The 18,352-nt window shown below is 44.5% G+C and overlaps 1 protein-coding gene across 2 annotated transcripts in view; it reads right to left on the reverse strand.

The window, feature by feature from the left end:
• ARFGEF3 (ARFGEF family member 3) overlaps positions 1 to 18,352 on the reverse strand; it is a 301,053-nt gene that overhangs the window by 274,891 nt on the left and 7,810 nt on the right. For both annotated transcript variants that reach the window (XM_029596476.1, XM_029596474.1), the window contains exon 2: positions 726 to 777. In XM_029596476.1, the coding sequence (XP_029452336.1) occupies positions 726 to 777 (52 nt within the window). The remainder of the gene's footprint in view (positions 1 to 725; positions 778 to 18,352) is intronic.

Genomic DNA, 18,352 nt, shown 5'->3' on the forward strand with positions numbered 1-18,352 from the left:
AATAATGTTAACAGCCATCAACACTAGTGAGGTTGTTTTCAGAACATCTGGCCTCCTAGGTCCCTGCAGCAATTCCCAATGGCATCCTGCCATGACCAGCCCACGTCACTGAGCCAGTCAATGCAAGGAGAGCACAGTCAGAGAAACTCGTCTACACGAATGCCTGCATTTCTGCTAGGACTTCCAGTGTTTGCTGCACGCGCAGCCTGTCAAGACAATCCCAGCTGCGAATTTATTACATAACCGCGGCCTGCAAGACAGACCTGGCTACGCGAGTGCCTGCATTTCTGCTAGGATTCCTAATTCTAGCTATTACTGTAATTGTGACCTTTGTTGGTAGTCTTTTTTTCCTCCCAAAGGTAAACAGCACTTTTAAATAACACTATACCCCTTCAGGGAAGCAATTTCAGTATCACTTTTTGAACTGGTTATGATAAAATACCGCTGAAGGTAGAGCAGAATTAAATATAGAAAATATGGCTATAGCAAATACCTTACACAGAAACAGCAGCTTAAGTCACGTCGTTTTAACTTTTTTTTTTTCTCAAGTGAACACCAGATATCAATTCTCTTATGAACATAGAACTAGTAACATAGATAAGAGACTGAACCAGTCTCACCCTGTGTCAAAGAGAAAGTCTACTATTCTTCATAAGCTTCATAGCCATGGAGCTTCAATCTACCTCTAATCTTCTTAGGCATCTGCCCAAACATCATCTGCTTACCTCAACTGATGGGAAGGAATCTTGGTCCTGGCATCCTGACTTTCTAGCATCGCTGCATGAGGAGACAAACAATGAAAAGAATAGAGAGGTGTGAGCATTACCGAAGGCCACATTACTAGAAGATTAGACAAACTGTACAAACCATATCCGGAGAATGCATGTTGTCAAAAAACTTCGATTTTGAGAGCACTTTACCCTTTATTTGCAACCAAAGAGATAGCAAGAAGGTCAGCAAGCACAGCAAAATACCAGTACGGTATGGAAGAAAGGAGATGTGGCTTCTGGGGTCAGCTTTCAATGCACATGGCTGCAGTGGGGGTCTAGAACTTATTAAAGAACCCACAGCTCTCTCTCATGTCTAAACTTTCAGAATAATAAGACCCTTGTACTTGAGACTGCTGCACGCTGTCTTATTTTGGAGGTCAGTTTTGGGCATCAACTTAAGTTAGAGCCAAGCATGAGATCTGGTTATTATTCTAGAATTAATCTTCTCATATTATTGGGGAGGGGAAAAGGGAGTAGCATGACAAGTGCCATTACAGCTAGATCTGCCTCATACATGAAGAAACAGCATGACCTGTGTAATATTTCCGCATGGGGATAACCTGCGGGGAGCAATAGTTACAACTCTAAACATTTTGCTGGGTAAACCGGATGGATCATTTGGATCTTTATCTGCCATTATTTACTGTTAACAGAGCTTAATCAATAAAGTATCTGATTATGTTTCAAGGAGGTCTCTCAAAATTATCATCATCATCATCATCATCAATTTGGCAGCTAGGATGATCCTGAAAATATCTAAATAGAAAACATACCACAGATCCATCACAACACTTGCACTGGTTTCCTATAAAGATCAGGGCAAAATTTAAAACTACTTACCATGGTTTTTTTAAACCTTACATCAGGGGTGGCCAACTCTGGTCCTTGAGAGCCACAAAACAGGCCTGGTTTTCAGGAGATATCTACAATGAATATACATGAGATAGATCTGCATGCAAATCTATCTCATGCATATTCATTGTGGATTTCCTGAAAACCAGGCCTTCTTGTGGCTCTCGAGGACCAGAATTTGCCATCCTTGCCTTACATGGCAGAGGTTCAGATTATCTGAGGCAGGAAATTGAGGGGTATGTACCTAGAAGAGACCTCAGATAGCTTTGTTGAGAATCCTGACAGTGAGGTAGATGCAATGGGCACAGCATAGAAGCAAGGGCTTTTTCAGAGGAACTCCTCACTTTTAGAGCTCCAACTGGCAGTAAATTATCTTTCTTTCATAAAAAAAAAATCTAAAAACATGGCTGCTCCTGTTTTATGATTACTTGTGGACTTGTGCCACTTTCAGATTTTGAGGATGGCTTAAAGTGGTCATGGGTGACACTGTGGGGGGTTTTTTGTGGGGGGGATGATTTTAATTATGTATAATAGCAGGTGTTTCTTGACTCCCTAACATCTGGTTAGGTTTGTGTCTCTGTTTAGTACTGGTTTTGTGTTTACTGTTATGGCCTTAGGCATTTGTATTATTTTGTTTTTTTAACTTGTATACCACCTTGAGCGGCTCTTTACTGAGCTGGGAAAATGAAAGAGAAATGTCTTAAATAAACAAATGTAGTTTTTGCATCACCATTTTACAGTCCTGAAAATAAATCAAACATTATAAAATTATATAAATCTGTTATTTTCAAATGTTCCAGAGAAAAAAAGGTCAAACACTTATTCATAAACCAATAAGATCAAACGGTGAGGCTGGAATTAAATCCAAGCACACAGAAAATCAAAAGGCTGCCTCTTCCAGGCCGAATCGCATTCACAGGGAAGGGCTGCTAGTAACCTTTTAGAATGTAAGCACCTCTGAAAATTCAACAGAACTCTTGCTCATTCTCTTTCCAGGCATCAGAGGCGGATTGGCCCTATCGGGGGATCGGGCATTCCCTGGGTGGCGAATCCCCGGGCCGGTCTTCATTGGGAATCCGCCGCTGCCAGGCATCGTAAGGTTAACACAAACCAGCCTAACCATCCCAAGGTTTTGGCATCCCATTGTGCAAGGGGCACTCCCTCCCCATGCTACTAGTTGGCACGCCTACAATTCGGCACAAGAAGGACACCCACGCAAAATCTTTTTGAACGTGGAAATTTTACACAAGCTTTCGATAAAGTGTCTCGCCCTTCAGTTCCTCAACACAGGCACTAACATGGCTACCTGATGTAAGCCAACTTTAAATGCTGGGAAAGACAGGAAAAAATTAGGAAATGCTATTCTGCAGTATCAGCTCTGCAAGACAGTCAAAAGAGCCAGGAGGGGAGGAGGCAATGGTGGGCAGGCCCAGAGAATTTACAATTAACAACAAAAAACGCGATAGTGGCAAAATCAAAAGTTTATTGCCTTTACAGAAAAGCTTAAAAGACTCCAAAACTCCCACAAGCAAGATGCCCTTAAAGGATTAGTTTTATTTTGTGTTTATGGACAGGGAGGGGGAAACCCTAGTGCACAGTGCCCTACCAACAAGAGATAAAGGCCTTTCAGCCAATTGCTTATCATTACCAATGGAAGTAGTAAACACCTATCTGAGAAATGGGGCAACGCTTGGCAGATATCGACCTGGAGGAAGAAGCAGAAAGCTGAGGAGATGAAGCACCTCATGATACAGGGCAAACAAGCAGCAGATTGCCAACCTACTTATTCTCACAGGATATAGCTGTTACTGGTGCAATCCACCATGGACAGGGCTCATCAAATGGAAGAGGGTCTGGTACCTAAGCGAGCCGAGTGCCAGGCTCTCGGGAAGGGTTCAAATGAAAAGATGGGTCAAACAGATGGTGTAGTGGACCCATGCTCAGAGCTGGTTAGGAATCTCAAGCTTATGTGAATCCCTTCTATAAGCTCCCCCCCTCCCCCCTCCCCCAACTGCTATTTTCCTTGCTCAAATCACATCACATAAGAAAGATGGAGCTCCCTTCTTAAACATATTCCAATAACTTGTATTTTTGGGCGGTAGCAGCCATCAGAGTATATAGCAGTATAAAAAGCCTTACTGTGCCTCTACTAAGAGGGACTATTCCATATGAACAGTGGGAACAGAAGTACACGCTGGTTAAGTTTAGCTCCTCCATGTGAGAGGATGAAATAGTGGAATCCACAGAGTATTCAACCTAGTGCCACCATTTTGCTTTGTGGATTTTTAGTTATCCCTATAAAGATGCCTCTTTTTCTGCTTCTGGGTCTGTTTTATTTCCTTTTGGGAGAGGACCTTTAGGCCTTATGGAAGGAGATCTGGTAATAGCAAGGGAGAAAACTTAATGCTATTATTTTTGTTCCTTTTTGAGTTGGGATAATGAAAGTTTTATTCCGCCCTTCCTTGATCCAGTTTTGGTTGCATTTGAAATGGTGTTATTTTTACCATATGTACTGAGTTCCCTAAGGATCCAGGGACTCAGTGCGTCACATCTTAAAGGAGTTTGGGAGGCTCTCACCCTGAGAGATCCATGTGTCCTTGGAAGGCCCCTGAAGGAACGAATCTCCAAGCATGCCTGGGAGGAGGAGAAATGGATTTCAGAGAAGGCCAGTGGCACCTATCCAATGTTAACCACTATGATATGATGTAGATATTGAAGAAAGGATTGAGGAGGTATCCTCCAACTACCAGTAGGGACAATAAAAAGAATGGATAAGAAGTATATTCTTGAACATGGTTCAAGAATATGGTTTTATGGTTGCAATGTAAACCGGAGTGATAATTAACTCTGTTATTTGAACTTCGGTATAGAAAAGTTATAAATAAATAAATAAATAACATCTGGACAAACGTATGAGAACTGGGACTTTTAACTAACTACTCTTACATTGGATTTAAGAACCTCTCCACTAAATCTTGGGAGGGAGCTTTAAAACTACCTTAGCAATTGAAAAGGATGAATAATACAAGACCAAATTAAGTAAAATTATCAAGTCATAGATATATTGGAAAGACCCGCAGCATTAATAGACTACATGGAACAAGGAATAGTAAAAAGACCATTTTTATTAATTTCCAGTTATTCATCAGTATACTAAAGCTGGAAACCATAATCAGCTTCCAGCATGATTATTACTGCAGTGTACAAAAGATTGCGATGTGTAAGTATGGATTTTGCAATGTCAGGGCCTTGGAGATAATCTTTCACCCGACAAGGGCTTGATAACAGTAAGGACAGTCTGAAGCATCTGAAGCCCTTAGATTTAAAAAGGCACCTTTGGGGTCCTATAATTGGACATTAGCCTGGGGGTTAAAGCAGTAGAGTTAAAGATAACACGGATTAGATCAGGTACATGGGCTTTCTCAGCTAAGCTGAGGTGTTTCAGAAAATTGTAGAGAAAATGAAAAGTACAAAGTCACAACTACACACACACATACCTTTTCCCAGGATAAGAAAAGTTAGTTACACCATATTTCTCACCCTTCCTTAAACGTCTTGATTCAACGGCACTCATGGTGAAAGCTGCCAATTCATTATTCTTCTAGTTCCCATTGGCTATGGGTATTCACAATTAATACCAAACAACAAAAATGGTGGGGGGGGGGGGGAGGGTTTCCTCCATCAATTGACTTATGAGGAGAGGTTGAAGGACCTAAATATGTATATCCTGGAGGAGAGGAGGTGCAGGGGAGATATGATACAGACCTTCAGATACCCTGAAAGTTTTAAATGATGCACAATCGACAAAGCTTTTCCATTGGAAGGAAATCAGTAGAACTAGGGGTCACAAAATGCAACTCCAGGGAGGAGGACTCAAAACTAATGTCAGGAAATATTTCTTCATTGAGAGGGTGGTGGATGCCTTCCGGGTGGTGAAGACATTAATAGTGAAAGAATTCAAAGGGGCATGGGATAAACACTGTGGATCCCTAAAGGCTAGAGGATGAAAATGAAGAAAAGAGTGCATGGGGGGAACCAGCACGGTGGCGGTTACTACCCTTAACCAATAAGCCTTCATAATGTTGATGCATCGCCATGATTGCTCTCTGCTTTTATGGCAAGGGGAAAAGAGGAAAAGGGAACTACAGTGATATGTTAGAGGAACCAGAAAGGTTTAAAAATTTATTTATTTATTTTTTTAAATGTGCTGGTGGGTCAGGTTTTTTTGGGAAAACAAAACGCTCGTAAAATTGAGCGTCCGTTTTCTGAACCCACTGACGACAGTCACCTCTCCTGGGTTTCCATTGCTAAGGAGGTGCTAGGGACACGCTATTGTCCCTTACACCTCCTTTTCAGCGCGACCCATCATTTAAATACAGTATCGTGCACCCAGGAGAGGTGGCTGGGTGCGCTTTGGGAAAGTGGGCACTCAACACTGAGTGCCCGTTTTCTGGCATACCTTACAGTACTGGCCCGATTGTGAATAGCATTGTGTAATTTCACCAGAATGAAGCCATCTAGTCAACCAGAGTACCACATTCTTCAAAAACATTTACAGGCCGATACAGTACAATGCGCTCTGGCGGAGCGCACTGGTAACCCGCGATTGGACGTGCGTTTTCAACGTGCTAGCTTTACCCCTTATTCAGTAAGGGGTAATAGCGCATCGAAAACGTGCATCCAACCCCCCCCCCCCCGAACCTAACAGCGCCCGCAACATGCAAATGCATATTGATGGCCCTATTAGTCATTCCCACAGGATTCAGAAAGCAAAATGTGCAGCCAAGCCGCACATTTTACTTTCAGAAATTAGCGCCTATCCAAAGGTAGGCGCTAATTTCTTCCGGCACCGGGAAAGTGCACAGAAAAGCAGTAAAAAATCATGGTGATATTAAGTTGGAGGTCCAGGCGCGCCGGGAGAGCGGGCCTCTCCCGCGACTCTTACTGTATCGGCCCGTTAGAAAGGAAAACAACTTTGGATATTCTACCACAGGGTCACACGTGTATAGCAGCGTCCAAATAGAAACCAGGCAGACTCCTCCATCCAGAATTCCTCCAGGGTTATTGTAAGAGATGGAAAAGGGCTCCCTGGGGTATATGCAAGACACTCACAGCTGATTTCAACTATGCCCCAGGGAGCATCCTACAAAAATAATAATTAAAAAGCAGCTGACAAATTCAAAAGTAGAAAAAAGCCTTTTTTTCTGGTGGCACTCAGACTACTCTGACCCATAAAGGACAATTTTTAAAGCATTAATATCAACTGTCTGGGGGGGGGGGGGGGGGGGGGGAACCTCTCCTCCCATCCATGCGATCAGAAGTACATGTGCTGCTGCACAGCGCTCTTACTTTTAGCCGCATTACAGGGGTATGTGTTTAGGTCAGGGGAGGGAATTAACGCTCCTAGAGTGCATTTTCAATCTACGTGCACTGTTTTCATTCAAAACAAAAAAAAATGCCAGTGTGTACTTTTGCTTTGAAAATCGGTGGAAAAGTCAAGTTAAAAACAACATGTGCAGACTTTGTCCCTATAGAGTCGGATTGAAAACTGCCTCATAAAGTAGCGGAGTTCTCCAAAAAGGATCTTCCGTGATGAAGTAGAATGGCATATTCCAATCCAGCTTCAGGGAAGTTCCCACGTCAGAAGCAGCGTCCGTTCCGCAGAGGGGAGCCCTCCTTTCATTCTGGATTGGGCATTTCGCCTCCATTATGGGTACATTTTGCATCCTGGGGTGCCCGGAGGCTGGGACAGATTCTTTATTTTACATTTCCACCAACCAGGGGCTTGCCACTTTTACCCAAGAAGAGCATCCATTTCCGAAATCCCTTATTCTGTTATTCCTAAAATTAAGAAAAATACGTAAATTAAATTTGGAGGGAGCAGCCATAGGTGAAATTTTCTTCCCTTTGTTTGGATCGTGGTGAGAACATGCACTGAAGTTGTGTGGGTGATCAGGAGATACCAGCAGAATCCAAGCAGGAATTTGCGAGAACTAAAATTAAAAATCAGGTGAAAAGTGTTGCGCGTCCCGGCCGCGCTAGTGCCGCGGCCAGGCCTGCTCACCCCACTCCGTCTTCCCTCGCAGCCGCAGCCAGCTCCTCTCGCCCGCGGCGTTCCCAGGCCCGTCGGGACCTTCCGACTTACAGCGCTTCTCAAGCCGGGGCTCGGCGTCCTCCTCAGCGTCGGCCCTGCCCCTAGGTGCGCGCGGATCACTCTGCCCTTTAAAGGGCCCAGTGCGGGAAACCGGTCTGCGGCGCCCGTTGATGACATCACGTAGCCCTGATATATAAGGCGAGGCCCTGTCCCGAGAACTTCGCCTTGGCAAACGGGTCGACACCACCGGTGTAGCTAGTTGCTGTCTTTTGCTTCTTGTTCCTTGATCCAGTCTCTGTTCCTATGTTCCTGCGTTCCTGTGGTCCTCTCTGTGTCCCAGCATCTGTCCTGATTCCTGCTCCACGTTCCTCTTCTGTAGTACCTTCTCGGACTGATTCACGGTACTGACCTCTACTTGCCTGACCACGTTTGATTGCTGCCTAGACCTGACCTCTGTTTGCCTGATCACGTTGACCGCTGCCTGGAACCAACCTCTGCTTGCCTTGACTACGTACGGACTGATCTTGGAAATGACCCTTGCTTTGGCTGACCACCCTTGGACGGATACCCTGGCTTTGACCCCTGCGCTCCACTCAGATACTTTGTTTGCTCCTGTGACCATCAGACGAGCCTGTTCAGACGCTGCCGTTGGCCTTCCTCTGACTAGACCTATAGGCGCTGCCTATCTCGCCCGGAGGACCTTCATATCTTGTCTCCTTCCTGACGTCTCTGATGATTTCTGTCCAGGTCTAGTCCATCTAATCACCAGCCACGCACCTTTATTCGTGGTGGGCACACCTCTCCGCTATCTCTCTGGGAGATCCTCCGAGGCCCACCTAAGTCCAGGCGGTCCAGGTACCCAAGGGCTCAACCTGCGGAAACCCCGGATTGCTATTGGCGAAGCTCCAGTTAGCCTCTGTATCCTTGTGTGCTCCGCCTCCTGGTGGCAGGCGCTCTCTGGGTCCAACCAGAGGGCCGTACCAATCCTGCACCAGGCCAAGGGACCACCTCCAGTGCAACAAAATGTCTAAGAGCCCATTTAGATTCCCATCTTTCTATGGACTATGAGGATTTCTACTGTGGTTAAGACAGCTTTCCTTCATCGTCTGATGATCTGCCAGCTCTGCGCTTTCTTACTCACCATCTTGCGACTTGATCCAGGCATTAACAATAGTCTAGTCTGGAGAAATTAACAGTTTGTATTTGGCCTCTACAGAAAAACAAAGGCCAGAAAGCTTCGGCTAATTCAAAAATACTGCTGCCAGACTGCTAGGGGGTTGCAAACATTGCAACCAAATCAATCCAATGCTGAAATAGCTGCACTGTGAATTTAGGATTATCTTGAAATCCATCTGGATATTTAATGCCTTGTATAACTGGGGCCTGATGTGGGAGGGCTTGGCCAGGTATACATGCACGCAACCCTTCAGATCTGCTCAAAAGGCCCATCTGGTTAATCTCTCCTTGAAAGCCAAGGTTACTAGCTACTTTAAAAAAAGAAAGTATTTTTGTGTGTTGTGTCATCCATCTGGAAGTACGTCAGTTACAAAAACATCCTCAGGTCTTTCACCAGGATCCAAAGACAAGGCATAAATGGAATGTTGCTATTGAGCTGGCAGGAGCTTTGGGTATTCTCACAATTTTCTTCCATATTTCTGTGACTGGGTGGGGCTTTATAAATCTGAAAATGCGGAGTGTGCAGCAGCCCATTTATAGGATTTCTGAAGGTTTGACAGAAGGAAAGAGGTGAATTTAGACAGTTGTAATTTTTTTGCTGATTTTGTATAATTGTTGTCATTTTATTATTTTTGTGTTTATGATTTTTAATTGGCTGTTGATTGTATTTGTTTCATTATCCATCCTGTGACAGGCTTTGAACATCAATGGTGGTAAGATATGATAAAAAATAAATTTATTATTATTAAATTTACTGAGGTTGGCAAAAAGAGGCCAGCTAAGTAGTGCAGCGTATGATATTACCTGCACCTACACCAAGGAGACCTTGGTTTAACAGCAACTTTTCTCTCTTGCGCCTCAGGCTGGAAGTGTTGCAGAAGTCGTACACATAGTTCCTAGACAAGGAGGACTCCAGCCTGCTACTCTAGCTGATATTAGTGGCTGGGTTACAGTATTTCAGTCTTGAAAAAGGATGCATCTAAAAAGCCAGATCAAGCCGAGAAGGAAAAAGGCGTTCCCCAACCCCAATGTCTTCAGGGCCTAAAATCCTAAGTCTTCCTCCGTTCTGCTGTTCTCACTATGTAGATCAGGAAGAAAAGTCATGCTTAATTAGAACTGTGCTGGCTGAATGAAAGGTACAGAGGTAGAAAAGAGGCCATAGACATTAAGTAAATAACCACACCTGCACAAATAAAACAAAAGGTATCAGTGCAAAGCTGTGAGCGAGTAACCAGAGGATCTCTGCACTCAAACTGACCACAACATTCCAGGTTTGCCTTAATCAAAAATCAAATAGTATGCACCTTATAGGAATAGTATAACCATCACTAAAAAGCCCCCAGGGATAAGCACAACCCTCGAGAATCATATTTGCTAAAGTCATCAGAAAGGCCAGGCCAGACACCACATAGCCCTCTCAGCATTACCGGACTCGTCCTCCCTGCCCACACTAACTCTTCAGTCCTTCATTCCCTGCCCCCTACTCCCCCCCCCCCCCCCCAGCTAGGTCATCAAGGTGGTCCTAGCAGCCACTGGTTGAAATGGCCGCGCTGGACACCATGCAGCCCTCTCGGCACTACCAGACTCAAGTCTAAGTAGAGGCCACCCACCATTGAGGTCCCCTCCAACTCTTCTGCTGCTGCCACCAGGAAGACTCTCCTCCTTTATCCTGCCCCCCTCCAAGTCATCAAGGAGGAGGGCCTAGTAGCCACTGGCTGAAAAGGCCATGCCATAAGTGGGTCAGACCCCCAAAGGGCATGCCTCTTTGTGCACCCCTTCATGCTTATTCTGAGGGTGCAGAAGAAACCCACAAAGTTGCCCAGTGTGCCCCAAAATTCACACCACCCCCTACAGATTAACCCTATACCCTTACTACTCCTGAGAACAGAAAGGCGAGTACAAAGTCAGCATGACTTTACCCAAGGCCTGCCTTGCCTCACAAATCTGCTTCGCTTTTTTGAAGTGGTTAATAAAACATGTAAATATAGATAAACCGGTGGATGTAGTGTATTTGGATTTTCAGAAGGCGTTTGACAAAGTTCCTCATGAGAGGATTCTAAGAAAAGTAAAAAGTCATGGGATAGATGGCAATGTCCTCTCATAGATTACAAACTGGCTAAAAGATAGGAAGAGAGTAGGATTAAATGGGCAATTTTCTCAATGGAAAAGGATAAAGAGTGGAGTGCCTCAGGGATCTGTACTTGGACCGGTGCTTTTCAATATATTTATAAATGATCTGGCAAGGAATATGACAAGTGAAGTAATCAAATTTGCAGATAATGTGGTTAGTGCAGTTAGTATAGCTGTGTTTAAAAAAGGATTGGATAAGTTCTTGGAGGAGAAGTCCATTACCTGCTATTAATTATGTTGACTTAATTAATAGCAACCCCCTCGCGCCTCAACAAGCAAGTAAGCATTTCTGCTTAGCCTTCAACCCCACCCACTATAGCCTCAGTCCCCACCTGCTCAGCTCTACCCTATTCTGCACTCACCCTGCAGCTTCTCAGTCTAATCCTTCATCTAGCACTCTACTCTCCTCCGGATCTAACTCCTGGCCAGGTCTGGTGGAAACCGATTCGCAGGCTCAGCGCAGCTTGACCTCACCCCTTACCAGCAGGTGCCGGCGCCTCCTTTCCTTCTTTCCTGCTCCCTCTGCCTGATTCTCAACACTCACTTTGTCGCCAGGATGCGTTCCTTCACCATTCCCATAATTTACAACCACCTGACGAGACCTCCGAATTCTTATACTCACTCACCTAATCGCCAACAGAGGCTCATTCCCATCATGATATCTCCAGTCACACAAATTCTTGGCCTTGCACTATTCTCACTGACATTATTCAACGAGCAATCCATCACCAGGAAAACGCACATTCTCAACGACTTCCTTTCAGAAACCAAACCAGACATCTGTGCTATCACAGAAACCTGGTTGAAAACCTCAGACACAGTATTAATAAATCAGCTCCCCACTCAGGCCTATGACCTCCTCTCTATTCCCAGGCTCAAAAAAAGGGGAGGAGGGTTGCTCCTGGCAGCCAAAAAAGGGTTAAGTCTAACCCTACAGCTCGCAAATACCTCATCCAACCTGGAATTTGCCCTCTTTAAATCAAAATACCTCCAAATCGGACTAATCTACGCGCCACCAGGAATTCTTGAAGCAGACCCCTCCCTCATCATCGAACTCGCCGCAAAACACCTTAATGCCGAAAAACCAGTCATCCTGATGGGAGACTTTAACCTGCATGTTAACGCTCAGCCACGCTCGATGAATTGCGAAACCATACTCTCCACACTCAACCATATGGGATTCAGACAAATTGTCAACAATCCTACTCACAAAGCAGGACACACTTTAGACCTTATTTTCATAAATGAGGGAATATCGCCCCATACTAACCCAACATGCTCACCAGTCCCGTGGTCGGACCACCAAGTCATCTCTACTGTCCTAGAGATCAAGGAACACCCTCCCCAGGCAATCCATTTAACTTCAGTAACTGTCAGGAAACCCTGCTCCGGAGAACTCCTTAGCACGCATAACTCCAAGGAATTAGTTCACCTCGACCTCTTTGACGCCAACACTGCCACCTCATCTTGGATTAACATCACTAACAAAGTAGCAGACTGAGTGTGCCCCATGACCACAAAAACACTTCACCCGGATAAGGACAACAGGAAACCCTGGTTCACTCCTGAACTAAAGTCGCTTAAACAGGAGCTTAGATGTAAAGAACACAGGTGGCGTAAAAACCCCTCCACAACAACCCTTTCTGCCTACAAATCCTGCCTAAACGTCTACAGAAATGTCATCAATAGAACTAAGAAAGAATTCTTCTCTAAAAAGATCCATCACTTTATCTTTGACTCCAGAGCAGTATTTTCCTACGTATCAGCCCTCACAAAACCGGCTACACCCCTCATCCCAGACGACCAAGCTACCAACAAGGCCAATGAACTGGCAGACTACTTTGAGAAAAAAAATTTCCACCCTCGTCGCACCCCTCACGGGGCCCTCGCCTTCGCCTACTTCTCCATTCCCCACCGGCTCTCAACTCTCGCATTCAATCTTCCATCAAAAAAATTCAACCTTAGATACCTTCGAATTGACATCTTCCTTAGAGATAGAAAACATCCTTAAGAAGCTGAAACCCTCATCTCACCCTTCAGACCACATACCGTCCAACCTGCTTTTCTCCATTCCAAATATCATCGCCAAGCCAGTTGCAGACATCATAAACTGCTCACTGTCTCAAGGACATGTCCCAGACCAACTCAAGACTGCGATGCTTAAACCTCTGTTAAGCTTCCACCCTCAGACCCAGCCAACTTCCGCCCCATAGCTAACCTTCCTATGATCGCCAAACTCATGGAGAAGATAGTAAACAGACAACTATCCGAATACCTCGAAGAAAATGACATCCTCACTCCAACTCAATTCGGATTCCGGAAGGCCCTGAACACTGAATCATTACTAGCCTCTCTCTCGGACACCATCCTCCTAAACCTGGAAAAAGGTCAACCATTCCTACTCGCACTTCTGGATCTATCCGCAGCATTCGATACCATGAACCACACGACCCTACTACAGCGACTAGCAGACATTGGCATCACAGGATCTGCTTTCAACTGGTTCAAATCCTTCCTTGAAAACAGGTTTTACAAGGTAAGGATCAATAACAAAGAATCACACCCAATCAGATCTAAAATGGGGGTACCCCAAGGATCATCCCTGTCACCCACCCTATTCAATATTTACCTCCTCCCACTCTGCCATCTACTCACCAACCTCAAGCTAACGCACTTCCTATACGCGGATGACATACAGATCCTCATCCCCATCTCAGAGTCACTCCACAAAACATGGTCCCATTGGAACAGCTGCCTCTTAGCAATCAACAACCTACTCAACAGCCTCAACCTCGTCCTTAACACCAACAAGACCGAATTCCTCCTAATAGCTCCGGACAACTGCATTCCTCTCAACCCCCCAATTTCTTCCCAACTCTCCAATACATCAATTGACCATACTCCGCATTTAAGAGACCTTGGTGTGCTGCTCGACAATCAACAAAAACAAATTCGTAAACACCACCACCAAGGAATGCTTTTTCAAATTGCAAGTATTAAAAAAATTAAAACCACTCCTTCACCTCCGAGATTTCCGCTTGGTACTACAATCTATCATCCTTCCGAAATTGGATTACTGCAACTCACTCCTTCTGGGCCTACCCGCTAACACAATTAAACCACTTCAGATGGTCCAGAACGAGACTGCTAGGATCCTCACAAACACCAACAAAAGGGAACACATCACCCCTATCCTTCAGAACCTTCACTGGCTGCCAATTAAATTCAGGATACTCTTTAAAGCCCTCATGATGATCCACAAGGCTCTACACAACATTTCCCCCCTCAACCTAACCTTCCAACTGCAGCCACACACTTCTAAAAGACCCATCAGAAGAGCATACAAGGACATGCTGCACACCCAGCCGGCCAAAACCTCACTAAGGAAATGCGCCCTCTCCACAGCGGGTCCTCCCCTTTGGAACCTGCTCCCACCGGACCTCCGCCAAGAACCCTGCCCTCTGGTTTTCAAAAAGAAACTAAAAACATGGCTATTCAGCCAGGCATTCCCGGAGGGTTAAGGTCCGATGAAAGGTGCTTCATAGCCGTTCTTCCACTTATACCACTGTAAATATGTCATTGTAAATATGTTTAACTGTACCAGTCATGTTAGCTATCATGTTTTTAATTGCATCCCTCTTGTTCACTGTAAGTTCGTATCAACCTTGTTCCAATGTATCCGCCCCTGGGGCAACAATTCAGTTCTCTGTAAACCGGTGCGATATGTATTCTATACAGGAACATTGGTATATAAAAATTAAAAATAATTAAATAATTAAATAAAATAGCCACTGCTATTACTCTCAATAGTAGCATGGAATAGACTTAGCTTTTGGGTACTTGCCAGGTTCTTATGGCCTGGATTGGCCACTGTTGGAAACAGGATGCTGGGCTTGATGGACCCTTGATCTGACCCAGCATGGCATGTTCTTATACAAAATTATTCAGAGTAGTTAAATCACAGACGATTGTGATAAATTGCAGGAGGACCTTGTGAGACTGGAAAATTGGGCATCCAAATGGCAGATGAAATTTAATGTGGATAAGTGCAAGGTGATTCATATAGGGAAAAATAACCCATGCTGTAGTTGCACGATGTTAGGTTCCATATTAGGAGCTACCACCCAGGAAAAAGATCTAGGCGTCATAGTGGATACTACTTTGAAATTGTCAGCTCAGTGTGTTGTGGCAGTCAAAAAAGCAAACAATGTTAAGAATTATTAGGAAGGGAATGGTGAATAAAACAGAGGATATCATGTGCTGGCTCAATAAGAAATATATGAATTTCCCTCATCCAGATAGATACTTCCCCTCTTAATCCGTCCTCAGGACAAAAATCTTTTAAGTTTGAAATCATTTATTGTACAGATAATTTTCCATTACTCACAATTGTTGCTTCCAAACGCATATGCTTCTAGCAGAGATCTTTGTAGCTGGAGATAGGCAGGAGAAGGGAGATGGAGTTTCTTAGGATTCAGGGTGAGAAGACAAAGTTCTGAAGCTGATTGGTCTTTAGAATTAAAGCGGTGAGAAGAGATGTAAAAAAAGCTAATTGTATTTCAGGAGCTGCAGGTACTTCTGGCCTTTAGGCAGCATGCTTGAAACTGACTAACAGTCTTGGAAAGTGATTACAGAAAACATCCCAGCAAGCTGGGGCTAGAGGGCGAGATCCAATGGTAGCGAGCCTAGGATCCATGTGATGTGGGGGGGGGGGGGGGGCATGAAGGGCAGTTCCTTGAGCTAATAAGTCACTTAAGAAGAAAGTTAGATTGAGAGGGCATGCAGACCCTTCCCAATGAGAGAAGCGGGGGGGGGGGGGGGGGAGGGAGTTTCTCTTAAAAGGCAAGACTCCCCTTAAAGGCAGGGCTCACAGACTTTTATCATGGGTTACAAATAAGGACTGTACTAGGCACAGTTAAACTGCAATGAATATACAGATACCAAAATGTACCCACTGCTGGGGACAGAACATGTCATAATGCCTCTATAATCGCTCCATGGTGAGACCACACCTTGAATACTGTGTACAATTCTGGTCGCTGCATCTCAAGAAAGATTTAGTTGCAATGAAGAAGGTACAGAGAAAGGCGACTAAAATGATAAAGAGGATGGAGTTGCTCCTTACAGGTGAATGCCCGCCCCAGACAGGGGATCCTCCTGGTATACTGCTCACCATCCAGTACAATTAAAACCCTGCACAACCTCCGACAACTACCCAAGAACGTTGATCCTAGGAGACTTCAACATTCATGTTGATGAGTCTAACCTAGCCACATTTGAAACTCTGGGTCTGATCCAACTGATCTCTGAACCAACCGACAAATTAGGATATACATTGGACCTAATACAAAAATTTGCAACTGAAAACTTTCAGACCACCTGGCTCTCCTGGATGGACCTCTACCAGATCCTCTTTGAAATTCACCCGCTCTCACTCCAAAAAGTGAATCTAGAAACTGCTTGAAGACCAGTCCAACTAACATCTCACACAAACCCCTAGTGCTTCTTACGTGCTTCTGATGAGGTACACGAAGCACCTCATCACCTCTAAAGCTCCCACCATGGTTACCCTGGTTGAAAGCTGGAATACAGATCTCAAGTTAGCCATGATGAAATCACTCCCTGGAAAACCACTCACAGCAAAAAATCCCAAATCCACTCCCTGCTTCACGACTGCCCTAAAAACTAAAAAGAAAAAAGGCATAAAAATAGAATGTAAATGGCAAAAGACAAAATACCACATGGACAAAACTGAATGCACCAGACAACAGACCGCAACACCATCACAAAGGAAAAAATACACTGCTACATCAGAATAATCAACCAAGTGGAAAACTCACCCAGAAAACTGTTCCAAACCGTAAACAAGCTCTCACAATCAAGGCCCAATTTAACAAACTGGCCTTATTTTTCACCTAAAAGATTACGTCTCTAGTCCAAATTAGATAAGACACAGACAGATAATCCAGCACAAGAACAGTAACTGCCCCTACCACTCTCACTCACAACTTTTATTCAGCTGCGAGAAGCTGTCGATTCCATACGCTCCACCATCAGAGCCTAGAAGACCTTTGTCTATCGTGGCCCCTCAAGCAAGCCAAATCTGGCCTTGTACACTGCGTCCAAAACATAACAAATACCTGACACATTGAAGCTCACTTCCCAAAATACCTACAAAAAGCAATAGCCTGACCTACTCTCAAGAAACACAATCTTGACTCAAATGACCTGAACTACCACCACCGGTCTCTAACCTACCTTTCTTAAACAAAATCAGTGAGAATGCAGCCCAAATGCATCTCTCTGACCACCTACACAGCCCTAACACATAAAACCCCATCAATCGAGATTCTGACCTCATCACAGCATGAAAACAATACTTGTAAGCCTGGTGGATGAATTCTGCATCACCTGAACCATGTGCAACAAGCCCTACAAATACTCCTTAACTTATCAGCAGCCTTCAATATAGTTGATCACAACATTCTCATCTCCCGACTAAGCAATACAGGAGTCATGAGCCCTGCATTATGTAACCCTTAGTAGGATATTTAGTCACAACATTTTATATGTTCAGGGCTTCCCTGGCTATCGTTCCTCCCATGGCTTGTAATCTTCCATTTCAGAGGGGGATTCTTTTTATGGGGGAAAGCGGTCACCTACAGCCCGGGCAGTGGAGTGTTAATCCCTATTTGTGGCGATAGCTGTAGCATCCCAAGAGGAGAGATGCTGGGACAAACCAGGCAGGACAAGGCACTGGGTGTTAAATTATAAGTTTACTGATTTGTTAAAAAAGTCAAAATTAAGTCCATTTTATCCATAACTATGAAGTTATAGCTGAATTTGGTACAGATATGGGTTTCTATTCTGAGTAGGTACCTGGGCAGAGCTTCCCATGGTGTTATTTAAATGCACAAAAACTCTCCCAGAGACCTAACAGGAATCCTACTGAAGGAGTCCCCTCGAAAACACAAAAAAAAAAAAACAAACCACAGTCCTATCCGAGCCTTCAGCTCATTCCCGAGCACCCAACCCTGTGTCCTGGTCCCATATAGGTCTTATTTTGTCTCCTTAGTTGTTTTAAATGGTGATTCCTCATGCTGAAAAGTCTTAAGGATCGAGAACCTGCTATACCAGCCTGGTTCCTAGTGAAAAGGGCTGGCTTGAAAACCTCATCAAAAGAGAAAAATACTTCCTTAATCCAAAACCTTCCTCGACTAGTGTTTTACTATCACAGGTGCTTGCCACATTCAAGGGGTGAATGGTCTCACTGATCTTCAGCCCCTGTCCTTTGGGTCCTGCCAGCGAGGATGATCTTCCCCAAAGGAGC

Source organism: Rhinatrema bivittatum, chromosome 3, assembly GCF_901001135.1.
Source record: "Rhinatrema bivittatum chromosome 3, aRhiBiv1.1, whole genome shotgun sequence".
Classification (NCBI taxonomy): domain Eukaryota; kingdom Metazoa; phylum Chordata; class Amphibia; order Gymnophiona; family Rhinatrematidae; genus Rhinatrema; species Rhinatrema bivittatum.